This window comes from Oncorhynchus masou, unplaced genomic scaffold (genome assembly GCF_036934945.1).
Source record: "Oncorhynchus masou masou isolate Uvic2021 unplaced genomic scaffold, UVic_Omas_1.1 unplaced_scaffold_7463, whole genome shotgun sequence".
Taxonomy (NCBI): Eukaryota; Metazoa; Chordata; class Actinopteri; order Salmoniformes; family Salmonidae; genus Oncorhynchus; species Oncorhynchus masou.
Window position 1 is genome coordinate 1 of NW_027013922.1, and position 14,817 is coordinate 14,817.

At 41.2% G+C, this 14,817-nt stretch overlaps 1 protein-coding gene across 2 annotated transcripts; it reads left to right on the top strand.

Moving 5' to 3' along the window:
* Positions 1 to 1,124: 1,124 nt before the first annotated feature.
* LOC135537293 (reduced folate transporter-like) lies at positions 1,125 to 11,686 on the top strand. 2 transcript variants are annotated; one of them, XM_064963485.1, is made up of 6 exons: positions 1,125 to 1,201; positions 2,008 to 2,671; positions 4,515 to 5,316; positions 6,239 to 6,431; positions 6,610 to 6,751; positions 6,866 to 11,686. In XM_064963485.1, exons 2-6 carry the CDS (start codon positions 2,399 to 2,401, stop codon positions 7,067 to 7,069), a joined length of 1,614 nt encoding a protein of 537 aa, XP_064819557.1. In that variant the 5' UTR covers positions 1,125 to 1,201; positions 2,008 to 2,398; the 3' UTR covers positions 7,070 to 11,686. The 2 variants fall into 2 exon arrangements, with proteins under 2 accessions (XP_064819557.1, XP_064819558.1); XM_064963486.1 differs by lacking the exon at positions 1,125 to 1,201 and having other exon boundaries at positions 1,208 to 2,671.
* The last annotated feature ends 3,131 nt before the right edge of the window (positions 11,687 to 14,817 follow it).

A 14,817-nucleotide genomic window follows, 5' to 3' on the forward strand; every position in this document is an offset into this window, starting at 1 on the left:
TATTTATATGAGTAGTAAATATGTTATAAATACCCTACCAAATCCCATAAAAGAACCCAGTTTGAAAAATAAGTAGGCAAATGCACAATAGGATTACGTAACATGCACACTGGATAGTCAGTCACCACTCCATTGCTATGCCCTCATTTATAGCACCAAAGGTCAAACTCAGATTGCAAATGTTTGCTGAAGTTTGTTTATGATGTTGCAGGCGTTTTCAAGCATATTCATACTGCTAGACGTATTCCAAATCTGTATATAAAAGCTCACACGTGACGCGAAAAGAAAGTTTACAAACATTCTCATACGTGTTCTCCTCATACTATAACAACGTTTCTTTATTCAGTTACATTGTAACGCCGACATGTAGCCTACTCTCCAAAGATTTAATATGGACGTTCACACTGAGGGGATTCGTTTATCTAGCTCGGGTTACCCAGATGAGAGGAGTTTGTATCGGGTGAAGGTGATTGCATTCATTTTGGAACAGGGCAGCCAGAAGGGTGTTAGCCGGTTCTAAACAAAAGTGTAGTAATTAAGGACGTGGAGTGATAAATCGGATTAGTGATGAGTCGGATTCTATGCAAACGTGATTGCGATAAAAACGCTTTATCTGCCTTCCCAATTAAAACTAGTTTGAACATTCAAACATGTATTTTTATGGAAAGGAGATGTTGTATGTTTCGGGACGATTGGTCGAGGGGGCAGATTGCTGTTTGATTTGAGAAGGGAGCTCCTTCCTCCCAGCCTTCCCCAGATGACATGAGGGCGCCATTTCTCAGTTCAACCCGGGCCAGGAAAATAGAACTCCCTCATTTCACAGCGCGCGACTGTTCACGTCCAATGATTATCCATGGGGCAATGTTCAGTTGCTTGCTCAGTAGAATGCTCTATGTTTTGTGTAGGGTGTTTGTCTTTATTCGTTAAATGTTCATGTGATATTATGTCCTAATATATTGGAATACATTATGTAGCCTATTGGCCATTGATATTTAAACCAGTGAAAAGTACTGATCATTGAGTGATATACTAATGTTAATTGATAAATACCTTTTAAGGTGCATTTTGGATTATCCCCGGTCAATCAACAGAAACTACAGCCCCCATAGTTCCTTGCAAAATCTCACAGACTCAGTTGCTCTGAAATGCATTCGACTGAACAACAGCGCGCACACGAGTTCAGTCGGGGAAGAATTTAGAGGTAGGTTTTACCTACTTTCCTTGTCAATGTACAAAGTTGTATTTACATTGTTTAAAACCCAATTATTGGTGTCAACTTCAGCTAGCTAACAAGTTCACCAATGTTCCCCGCAATAAGATAATATTAACTCGCATGATGGAGCTAACATTAGCTAGATAGTGTCAGCTACTGTAGGCTGTTAGCTAAATTGTATAGGCTATTTGATTTTAGCTGTAGCGAGCTCTCTGACATTGTTCACTAGCAAGGGGTTTATTAAAATAAGCTCCTACCTCTTCCAGACAAGCTTAGCTACCTTTAGCTAACCAACGTTAGGTATTCCAGACTGGAATCTGGTTAGCTAACGTAACTAGTTAGCTAACATTGAATATGGCTCGTGCCAGCCATGCGTGCAGAAGTTGCACCCCTGTTTTAGCGAATACTTTTTAAAGTAACTATGTCTGGTCTCACGCATGCAGCATTGCAATTACAAAGCTTTCTAACCATGGTAAACGTTACACAAGTCGTTCGTTGTGAATCTATTTTTTTGGAGTGTGTCAACCCCAAGTTAATAAATCAGTCCAACAGAGAACAACAACGTTATCACACACTGACTGCACCCAAATAATACTCGTTACCTGACAGCTCAGATCTGTTAGGGTCGTTGTTTACCATGGTTGTTACTATAATACGTGTGATTTGATGGGAAAGGACAGCTTTGGACATAGGGAGTTTGGTTGAGCACCATCCCACAAAATAATGAAGAATAAAGCACTTTGTCAGAAAACAAACTTTGAGTTACTATTTGCAAACATTATTGTATTTTACAGGTTCACACAGACCAGAAGTCCAGCTGTAAACTAGCTTGCTTTCAATCATTGTTACTCCATGGAATGGAGCAAAGGTTGACCTCTCATGCATAGAGTATGAAAATGGCTGCAGGTAGCACTTTAACTCCATGTTCGTCATTGTGAAAGGTTTCCCTCTCACCCCCTCTAATGTTTAACACTGGATCCTTTGTGGAACTTGTAATGGAAGAGTGCTAACAGGAATCTCTACTCATTGTCTGCTTAGAACATCTGAATTGGTGGTTTAGGCCCTACTCTCTGGTTTCTATGAAAAATCCTATAGCAAGCCTCTTCACTATAGCAATACCACTTAGTCATTTGATACAGTCAGAGGTAGACTTGGGACCCCAGTGTCCACTGTCAGGCCACTACCATGGTGGGCAAAGACGCTATGGTGAGTGGGGACAGGGCTGTGGAGGAAGAGGCTGCACTGGACTTGAAGGAGACCTCCCCTGGAGAGCCTGACCCTGAGATGGCTCTTCCCCCACCTGAGGACCCCTCAGACGGCCAGACCAAGACCGCCCGGACCTGGGAGTTGTCGGTGGTGTTCCTGTGTTTCTATGGGTTTATGGTGCAGCTGAAGCCTGGGGAGCCCTTTATAACACCAAACCTGCTCAGCATGGAGAAGAACTTCACCAGGGAACAGGTCAGTGATGCACAGTCATCCCCCTATAACAGTTTGGAATGTTGGTGTGGTGTGTTTTGCGTGAGAGTGCAGTTTGTGTATTCAACTATCCGTGTGTGTGTCTCTTAAGTTGACCACAGTTTTTAAGGGTGGGTAGATGTGTAGGAGATAGGGCTGCACAATGTGGGCGAATAATCGAGTTGAGAGAAAAAAAATCTTACCAAATGTTGCAATTTGATGTTAAAGATCAAAATACTTGGGTGAACTGTTGGAATCATAGAAATTAAATAACTTATATTACAAAGTAGGGCTGGGAATTGCCAGGGACCTCACAATACAATATTATCACGGTGCCGATACAATATGTATTGCAATTCAATACTGTGATTTCATTGCGATTCGATGTTCCAAACATATTGCTCACTATATGTCTGCTGCAGAGGGACAAGAGAGAGCCATGAGAAAATGAGTTTTGATCAGTCATGGAAATAAAAGTGCTGAAAACAAATTGGCTCCCTATTTAAATAGAAGATGGAGAACATCGCATTTTTTTTGGGGGGGGGGGGGTGATATTGTCAGTGGTATGATATATATGATATATATAGTCACAAATAATATCCCGATATGTAACTGTTTAGATTTTGTCCCCATCGCTATTAAGAACCAAAGTGGAAAGCGGCATCGTTCTTGTTGGAACGATTAGTTGACTGCATTGACCTAACAGAATAGCATGCGAACTTACAGTGAATCTAACAGCAAGGAGGAGGAACTGCACCGCTTGGTGGGAAGCAGCCGCAAGAGGAGAAAAAAATGGTGGAAACTACAAAAACGTCCATTACACGTTTCAAAATATTGCTTGTAATATGGATCTCTTGCAATATGGATATTGCACGTTAGCATTTTGATTACTATGTGAATTCAATAATTTTCAATAACTAGTAGGAAGGATTGAGAAACTTATCTTCACTCTTGCTTAGTAAACAAGTATATTGTTAGTCGTGTCAACTATTGCTATCGGTCTTCTACTGAATTTTTATTTTTTTATTTTTTTATTGAACCTTTATTTAACTGACTTGCCTAGTTAAATAAAGGTTAAATGTAAAAAAATAAAATATATATATATATTTAAAGGCCAGGGCATGTCAGTTCAACCTGAGGCCCAATTGATTTTGAGGGATATGAAAGGCAATGTCCTGCGCTGGAGGCTATAGCCTTGTATGACACGTAGAAGGACAACCCTGATATAAGCTATATCAGCCGACACATGTTCCATCTGAATTTATACTAGGAGCTTGAACTACAACCACTCAATCCTAAAATAATTGAACCAGTGTTCCTTAGTCATGGAACCCACTGGACTGTAATAAGGCTATCACAGTGTGAGTGCAGTAACCCCTCCTCAGTATGGTCAAAGTTCACATTCCTACAAATTAGGGCAGTCTCTCTTTCTGATTGGTTACTGTAGGCTTGTCTGGCTCACTATCAACTAATGAACCTAATGGCCTGACGTCTGCAGCCTCATTGGAAGGTGTCCTTGCCTACAATGTAGCATTAGTTCAAATGAAGGGGATCAGTGAAGGTTTTTGCTCCCCTCATTTCCTGTAGAGGGGGATTAACGTTGTTGCGTTGGCAAAGGTGTCAGCACAGCGACAAGGTTATTCTGAACAGCATATGAGGCATGTGCATTTGTCAGTGTTCGATGACTCAGGAAACTAGCCTAAATACGCAATTTGAGAACACCTGCCTGCACATTTATAGAGCCTTCAGCTACAACAACTTTTTACAAGGATAATTGGATTCCACAGAGTCCTCTGTCTCTTCTATGTGGTCTCCCCCTCTCATAACTGCAATTCTCTTCCTCCAGGTGACAAATGAGATCAACCCGATCCTGTCTTACTCCTACATGGCGGTGCTGGTGCCAGTCTTCCTCCTGACAGACGTCCTGCGTTACAAGCCCGTCCTGGTCCTCTCCAGCCTCAGCCACGTGGCCATCTGGCTCCTCCTCCTCCTGGGCTCCTCGCTCTTAGAGATGCAGTTCATGGAGTTCTTCTATGGCATCACCATGGCAGCACGCGTGGCTTACTCCTCCTATATATTCTCCCTGGTCACCCCAGAGCTCTACCAACGTGTGGCCAGCTACTCGCGCTCTTGTGTCCTCATGGGGGTGTTTGCCAGCTCGGTGCTGGGCCAGGTGCTGATATCCGTGGGCAGGCTCTCCTTCGCCACGCTCAGTGCTGTCTCCTTGGCCTTGGTGTCCTTCGGCCTGGTGCTCTCCTGCTGCCTGCCCTGGCCCAAGAGGTCCCTGTTCTTCAACAGGGCCCACCACGCTGCCCAGAGGAACCTCCAGGAGCAGGCTGCCGCCCAGTCAGAGCTGGCCAGGATGAAGCAGGGCGAAGCGGGCTTGGGTTCAGGTGACACGCCCTCCCTGGCCCCTCTCAGCTCTGGTTCCTCCTGGAGGGACTCAGTGTTTATTCAGATGCTGAAGGAGCTGAGGAACGTGCCGCGGAGGCCCAGCCTGAGACTGTGGAGCCTGTGGTGGGTGTTCAACTCCGCTGGCTACTACCTGGTGCTGTTGTACATCCATGTCCTGTGGAACAAGGTGTACCCCGCCACGGAGAACAAACACGTCTACAACGGAGGGGTGGAGGCTGTCTCCACACTACTGGGTGAGGGATCCATTTCCCTAGGTTTTAGTCTGGGTACAAAGGCCCTCCAAAGCCAGGTATACAAGTGTTTTAATAACCAATATGTAGCATTCACCTGGGTCTTTACTGTCTGACAGGGTTGGAGCCTGTGTTCTCCAAGTCAATGATTCCTACAAAATATTAACACCCCTACAGCAGTTGGCAGAGGTAGTAGTGAGAGCACCATGGCAACATGCTTCAAGGTACATATTTTCTCAGTCAAATGAGTTCTCCGGCATCACGTAACGTCAGGTCAATAAGTTTGTCTTAGACCAGGGTTTCCCATCTCCAGTCCTCCAGTACCCCCAACAACATGTTGTTGTAGCCCCAGGCTAACTCGCCTGATTCAATAGTTGATGAATAGTTGACGAGTAGAATCAAGTGTGCTTGTCTGGGGCCACAACAAAAAGTGCACCGTTGGGAAACACTGTTTTAGACTGACCCCTCTCCAATGATTTAATTATGACTGAAATGACATGACCTCAACAGCTGACAAGGACAGGAGACATACAAAGCCCATCAATCTAGAAAGAGGAATTCCCATGAAGTAGAATGTGGTGAGACAATAGCAGACTAAACAGTCACGTTCTGTTGAAAGGTGTGGAAGAAGACAATGGTTTAGATGTTGATCACACAGGGAGATGACGCCAGACAATGTGCTGCTCCCCATAGTCATTTAGTAGAATTATTTTATTTATGCATAATAATAACATAAAGGCTTACTGAACCAGCAATCCCCTCTGTTTGCCTTGATATGATAATGTCAAACTGTGACCATGAGTCCACACACACACACACAGCATTTATTAAATGAAGTTCCCCCAAGCCTTAATCACCTACTCAGTCATGAACTTAGTCAGCTTATCTTCTTCGACTAACTCCACCTCGTTAACTCTGATCCAAGGTGCGATCACGTCGTTTGCAGCGGGCTTCGTGAAGATCCGCTGGAACGTGTGGTCTGAGCTGGTGATCGGCGTCATCACGGCTCTACAGGCTGGCCTGCTGCTCCTCATGGGGACCACCAGCAACATCTGGGTCTGCTATGTGGCCTACTCCCTCTTCAAGGGTTTCTACCAGTTCCTCGTGCCCATCGCCATGTACGTTTCCTTAGGTCTACTTTTATTTAACGTTGTTGTATACATATAATGGGATTTTGGGGATTTTCATGTTCAGGCGTGTACAGTGTATGAATGCATTGTCAAATAGAACAGTCACGTCTTTCTTACTTTAGGCTGTACATTTAATTTGCTGACTATCCTGTTGTGGTGTTTGTAGTTTCCAGATCGCCTCCTCGCTCACCAAGGAGCTGTGTGCCCTGGTGTTTGGGGTCAACACTTTCCTGGCGACCGTTCTGAAGTCCATCATCACCCTCATCGTCTCTGACAAGAAGGGTCTGGGACTAGACGTGCACTCCCAGGTCAGTCACACACACTCTGACTACAACCACGCTCAGACGACTTCCTGCAAGCTGACGTCACCCATATGGGAACACCATATGTTTTCTAATGAGTGCTGTTCTGTTCTCCAATAGTTCCTGGTCTACTTCTTCTACTTTGCCTTGCTGACGGTTATCTACCTGGGCTGTGCTGCCTTGGTCATCATTCGCCACTACAGGAACCAATCGGCAGGAGGTGGAGGGGACACCGACCAGGCCACGCCCACTGAGCTATGTACCGTACCATCAAACCCCTCGGAGACGGAACCTCTGTCCAATGGGAACAACGTGAAGGCCTGAAAGGGATATTCCGGAATGTTGGCAATGAAGCTCTTTATCTACTTCCCCAGAGTCAGATTAACTCGTGGAGACCATTTTTATGTATCTACATGCAATTTAAAGGAATTTGCTACCTAGCGTTAGCCAAATTGCTAACTACCGTTAGCGTAATGACTGGAAGTCTATCGGAACAGCTAGCATGCAAGTTGTTCATGTAGAATTCCTGTCATTGCGCTAGCTAACGCTAGTTGGCATTGGATCGCGAAACTACCTTGAACTTCCTTCATACTGGATGCAGAGACATACAAATGGTATCCATGAGTTCATCTGACTGTGTGGAAGTAGATAAAGGGTCTCCTTGCCAAAATCCTCAACTATCCCTTGAACATTGTGTCATCTTTACATCAACACCTAAACCCCCTACACTGACTTGGAGTGATCTAAACGGTCTGGGAATCTCTACTACGGTTTCCACACGACTGCACAAGGACAGATGAGACTTAAGAGGTGAGTTGAGACCTCATGACACTTCGTTGGATGTGTTGGGGGAGTGTAGTTTACCAGTGTTAGTGAACAGTCACTGTTCTCAGCCCTTAGTGCCTTATCCGTTATATCCAACGTGTATTCAGTTCACCAAAAGGATGTTATTATGGAATACATATTTTTTTCTCAATGTTTTTAAAGAATTACAGGCAGGGCCCACATACATTACTACAAGATTTTAAAAAAGCTCACTCGATCAACCCTAATGGTCTTGTAAGCAGCGGTGGAAAGATACCTTCATAGAAATGACTCAAGTAAAAGTCTAAAAGTATTTGGTTTTTAAATAAACTTAAGTATTCAAAAGTAAGAGTATAAATGATTTCAAATGACTTATTAAGCAAACCAGATGGCACAATTGCATTTTTTCTTCATCAGTAGCCAGGGGGACACTCCAACACTGAGACATCATTTGTGTTTTGTGAGTCCGCCAGATCAGAGGCAGTAGAGATAACCAGGGTTGTTCTTTTGATAAGTGTGTGAATTTGACCATTTTTCTGTCCTGCTAAGCATTCAAAATGTAACGAGTACTTTTGGGTGTCAGGGAAAATGTAGGGAGTAAAATGTACATTATTTTCTTTAGGAATGTAGTGACGTAAAATTTGTCAAAAATATAAATAGTAAAGTACAGATACTTCTTAAGTAGTACTTAAGTATTTTTAAGTACTTTACACCACTGCTTGTAAGTAGCAATACATGACCTTGTATGCGGCTCAAATCACATTATTGTGGAAGCACCTCTAAAAGAATGAATTAGGCTGTTTGGGAAGGTTTGCATCCTAAGCAACCTGCCTCAACATTGTTTCGAAGTACGATTGACCAGCATATAGCTACTGTAGTAGGTACATTTAAGGAATTTTCTTTTTCGGCTTTAAACCAATCCCTACTTCTCACTCAAACAGTGTTTTGTTTTTAATAGTCAGAGTTTGGGCCTAGTTGTCAGCCTAATGTTCTCAGAGAGACTGTTGACATGTACTTTGTAGTGGCTGCTTTGCTCTTCTTATCCCAGAAACATCCCAAATGGTGTTATCCACGGGGGATTATGTTCAGAGTTTTCCAAATACAGGGTAATCATATGTTCCCTAATAATGTTGAAGCACGTTTGTTTTTGTAACTGACTGAGAAAATACTCATTTCAAGTAGAGGGGACCAATAGGAAATTATCTATAGAAACAGTCTAACTAATTCTACTGGACTACTTCTTCTACTGATGGAAAAATAGCCTGTTATATTCAGCAAATGATTCACTGTTTTTCGATCATTAGGAATTCTCGACAATTGCTGTAATTCTATTGATTAACAAAAACCATATTTTGAATCTGTGTGTCTATTGTTAGCTGTACAGAAGTCCTCCAGTGAGAGAGGTGTGCCTTACAGGATCATGATTACTATGTGATCACATTAGCATTGCTTTAGATTAAGTAGACACGTGACAGGATGCATTTTTGGGCTGCTGAATCTTCCTGAAGATTTTTATTTGAAGAGTGAAAAGATTTTCTAAATGAAGCCCTTTGTGTGTATGTTCACTACACTCCCATTGTCTTAGGTTTAATCAGCGATTGCTTGTGAACAAAGCAGATGCCAATTGTTTTAGGGCCTTCAAACTAACCATATCAGTGGACTTTTATTTTTAAAATGTCACCTTTATTTAACCAGGTAGGCCAGTTGGGAACAAGTTATGCTTGCTGCCAGTGAGTAATTCAATGCACCTTGTGTCAGGAAGTGTTTTAGCGACCATGTTGTGTATAGTTTTGCTTACGGGAGAGTGAGGTAAGTTGAGCCATTTTTTCCGTTCAGCACTTACGTTCAAACACTTTGTAGTTTATATATATATATATATATATATATATTTTTTTTTTTAAACATTGGCCAGGCCCTGTTACCTCATATCCCAGCGATAATGCCTTGCATTATGCCTGGGATGAAAACACTTCAATTTGCTCAACTTGCCATTGGTTCAACTTTTACCCCAAGACAAACATTTTGATTATATTAGCACACACACATACAATAAAGCACTTTCATGCTGATGTATAGAATAATCTTAAAATTATCTACTTTGCTTTAGATACAAGCATCATGAAACCTCTATAACAGAAATTAATTTGACTTGGTGAAAATCTTTTTTTTATTTTTTATTTTTTTACTTAACTTTTTCTAAATGGTTTCTTCCTTCAGACTCCATGAATGACACCTCTTCCTAGATATTTGGTCAAATTATAACATTTTGTGTATAGTTTCCTAGAAACAAGGGTGGCTCAATTTACCTCTTTGGCTCAACTTACCCCACTCTCCACTATTTTTGTTTAAATGTTTTCATGCAGATTTGTCTTTTCTCCACCAGCAGTGCTAATCATCCGTTCATTGTCATCTTTTCTAATAGGAAGCCCTCATGAATGTGAATGTGTAAACTGGAGTATAGTTGTTATGAACTACTGCAAATGAGTTTGAGGATTTAGCAATGAGCTGGCAGACCTTTATTCCGCATGTTTTTTTCGAATGAGCTATTTTGTATTGTTTTGATGCAGGGGTTCTCACAACGTTTTTGCTTTATGACCCACCAATTGAGCTGTGTTTTGCCGTTTCAAAGCTCATCCCCTGCAATTCCACATCCTGCCATGGAGCTGAAATAACATTTTTGCAATTTTAAAACCAATTTCCTGCAATTCTATGCATTTTGACATGGCTGGTGTTCTTATGCACAAACATAACATCAGTGGTGGCCTGATTGTCTAGCTTTTATTTTGTTGATTGTAAATTCTCAAAGATTATAGGCTATTATTGAAAAATGTATAGGTCCGTTCTCTTTTCTGCATCCCATCAAAGTTTGGGAACTACTGTTTTAATGGAACAATTTATTTATCTGTGTGCGTAAGAGTAAAATGGTGTTTTCTTAAATGTTTGTCACTGAGGAAATAAAATGCAAAATGAAGTTGAAAAATGTAAATATCTTTTAGGCCTATATGTTTATTCTTTGGAATCTGACAACTCGGGGAACTCATATCTGGTGTACCCTTTCCATTCTAAATGTGTTTATACCATACTTAAAGTACGCCCATAAATGCAGATTATACCTATCCATTTTTTAAAATTGAAGTTGCCTTTAATTTAATTGCTGTGCATAGGAAGTGGTTTGCTGAATTTCTGTCCCCTTGAGTAATCTTAGGACCATCTTACTACAAAACTGAGAAATCATGTCAGAATATAGACTATAGTAGTTGAGTGTCTATTAATTACATGTAGGGTGGATAAAAGATGTGTGTGAACAATACAAGCACTTAACTTGAGAACGCTATGTACAATGGGTCCGGAACACGAGATATGCAACTTGAACTTTGCACTATTCTCTAATTGATTTAAAAGGTCATATCTCAAGGTAGGTTTCAGCATATAGTGATGAGGTTGTAGAGTATACAATGATTTTTACATGGTCATAAGGCCTCGTAAACAAATACAAAGGTATGAGATTAATTGCACCTAATGGTCTATATGCCGTGCAGTATACTAGCCAACGAGTTCAGTATAGGATAAGATTTGTAACGTTAACTGTCAGAATTGTTCATGTTTATTATTGTCACACTGACTTCAATCAATGCCGAATATACACTTTGGGTGAATGACTGAACCTATTTTGTTGCTGTAAAAAAGACTTATGTCAACATTTTATTTTTGATTTACAAATAAATCAGTTTGGAAAAACAATGTAGCATTTGTTTTTTTAATAAATGTTGATGACCTTGAGAGTGATGGCACAGTACATGTCACCTTAGGAAACTCCTCACCAGGGTCATACACCGGTTAATTCAGTGAGCTGCAATGCTTTGGATTTTGGATAAAAAGCCTTATTTAATTTCTATCACAGTGCATAGACATGAAAAACACTTGAGCACTTTTTGAGAATTTTGAAACGCAAAATGACATTGCAAAACAAAAACATAGTAATTAGATTTTTGATACAAAATGTCATGATTCTTGGCCCAGACTCATCTCTTCCTCTGTCAATACATAGTCCATTACTGAAAAGTGTGAATGTTAAAACTACTTAAAAAAAATGTTAATCGCAAAATAAATACTCCTTTTATCAAAACATTTGAAATATTCTGTTCCCTTTGATATCTGCTAGCAAAATAAAAGCATCCAACATTTATGACAATGTTATAGATAGTACTTCAAAAACTGGTTATATGTACTGATTACAACAAAATGTAAAGTGAATAAAAAAATACAACATTGGATAATAATCATTTAATGTACAATACTGCAACAATTAGCTTGTTGGAATCATAGAGAACAGAATTAGTGTCCTGTTTAATCTGTAGGTGTGGTCTGTGGTGTGGTTTGATTCTAGGGCAAACTGTTAAAAGGCTATAGACTTTCTACAATGCAGGTATTATGCTTTTGAGGGTAAGACCACAAAAAAAAATGTACATTGTGATAGTCTGTCCTCTAACCCCCAATGAACATGGCTTTCCGAAGTGGACAGTGAAAGGAGAAGTGGAATGAATACAAACTCTACTGAAAACCACAGTGTTGAGGTGTTTACAGAACAGTGATTTAGACGTATGTGCAGGGGGTCGGGGTGGGCTGTTTGGTCAGCTGCGATCAGTGTATAAAGGGGGTGGATTGGGGTATAGGGTGGGTCCATCTCTTAGCCTGGTTGTTGCTGTTCTTGATCAACCCCTTATTATGGACATGTGGTCCTATTTGGCCAGCTGGACTGAGTGTATTGGAGAAGGGGAATGTAGCTGTTATATACAAAGCACCATTGTGTGTGTGTGTACCAGTGGAGGCTCCTCAGAGAAGGAAGGAGAGGACCATCTTCGGTGACATTTCATAAAGATGCAAACATTAGAAACATTCAAGCTGTACTTTTTAGATAAAACTATACTAAATATATTCATATGTCACCAAATAATTGATTAAAATACACTGTTTTGCAATGGTCTACAGTAACTTCAAAAGCACTGTCTGGGGTAGCACCATGGTGTAGCCGGAGGACAGCTAGCTTCCATCCTCCTCTGACTTCAATACAAAACCTAGGAGGCTCATAGGCCTCACCCCCTTCCGTAGACATACATGGTAATTATGACCACTTCCGGAGGAAGTCCTCCAACAGATCAAAGCTTTTATGATGAGATACATAGTGTGTTGTATTGGGATTGTGCCACCGAGAATTATGGGGATTCTATGTGTTGAGAAACTTGCTGACATTGTCAGATAGAGATTAAGATTGAACAGTGATAGTTGAGCATTTTTGCGATTTTATTTAATCCAATTTTTTGTTGTTGTCAAATGACAGGAGACAAATTGTTTTCTTGGTTTTAGAACTTAATTTTTATGTGCAATTGATTTAACATTTTTAAAAGTTAGCCTCGTTAACTTCAGTAGCCAGCTATCTACCAGCGCGAGGTGTGCAGTTTGTGGACTTTGTCGAAGAACCCCTTTCATTCTCTTGGGTACACGGAAAAGGGAGGGTCGACCTCTGCCTGAGATCCTCATGAAACTGATGACAAGATGACGGCGTTCAATACCAACTGGTATCAAAAGTAATGCTGGTAACAGGGAGCCTTTCATCAAGCTGCCTGTGTTGCTGGCCTTGCCTGCTTTGGGGAAAGTCTGAGCCTTGGTGGAAAGGTGGGTACAGTGACCTGAAGAACATCGATCGTTCAGCTAAACGGCAAAACAAAAGCAGGGATCATATAAATGCAGACATTCAAGCGTCTGGGGAAAAAGCTGCATCGATAGAGGACATGACGAGAGGGGAAATTCCCGCCAACAAGGGCAACTACAAGGAGCTTGCAGAGGTAATTGCACGTTACGATGCTTTACTTGCTGAACATATCGAACGTTCGACTCTTTTCTAGGATGTAGAAAACAATTCAGAATGATTTGATAGCTTCATCGCATCATCCCATAAACATTTCGATTAAAGAGAGAGGTTGACAGCGCAACAGCGCATTGTTTTCGCGTGCGCTCAAGTAAGCTTTCCTCTTTCCTCCGGTATTTATTTAGCAAAGATGATAACATAATCACTCCGGACAGACACAAGCAAAAACTCATGACATAAATGTTGCAGCAGCCTAGGCTACACCTAAACGCTAGAAATCGGACATGCTGTATAGGATGAAAACGAGACTATATTTCAGTATGATCAACTGTAGGCTCCTAATAAGAGAAGCTGCATACAGCCTATATCCCCTTGTCCATCTGGTCAGGATAAACTGATTGGTAACATTATGTATTTATAGTCCATTTTTGTGTCAGGAGAAAATGTGATCAAATTTAGTTTATATTCAAAACTGGGCTGGCTAGGCTTATTAACTGGTATTAATCAATCAACATAATAGCAATGATAGATGTGAGTAAATGTTTTATAAGGCCTACAGTTGCATAGGCCTACATGATGAAAACATGCATAAAGCAAGCTCAGCCCAGTTGTCTATTTGTCTGGGTAGAGGAAATCCCCCTACTAATCTAGTCTAAATATAATGCATATGAACACATGTAAGGTAGCTGCTGTTTGACAGGGTTTTCATCCCCCCCAGGGCCAGGAGTTTTTTTAAAACCATGTGACCTGATTAGGAAAAACTGGTCCCATCATAGCCCATATAGAACCCTTTTTACAACTAATTAACCACTGGCATACCTTATAGGGTCCAGAGTTTTCCTAGTTAAGTTAACATATAAGGATAAACTCCAGGCCCCAGGGGGTAAAAATTGCCCCACCACTCTGGGACCTATGGTGCCACCAGTCTGCTTGCAGTTGTCAGTTATGGTCAGGTATGTGGATGATCAGGGATTTAATCAGGAGTTTTCTTGGGCTACTTTGATGTGTCAAGTGGGCGAGATGCGCCGCAGTCTGTGTTTGACTTGAGATGTCTGAGTTTAACTTCATAGAGAAACTTGTTGTCCAAACCTATGACGGCGCAGCTGTAATGGAATGTATCGGCTATTTGTATTTACAGGTATGTCCCCTCCTGTTCCCTGATTAAGAGGTTATGACCACTCCACTACCATTGTCAACTATCTCCTGACATGAACTGAAGCCATGTCTCATGTGCCCGCTCATCCACTGGATGTTTCCTCTCCAAGCTCTGTAAGTCCCCCTTGTCAATTTTCTCTTGTTAATTTATGAAGAGTCAATCACATACACAATCACATTATTACACATCAATCATTTTACTCTTTGCTTAGACTAACTCATTCAGAGGTCTTTTGTCTAACTGTGT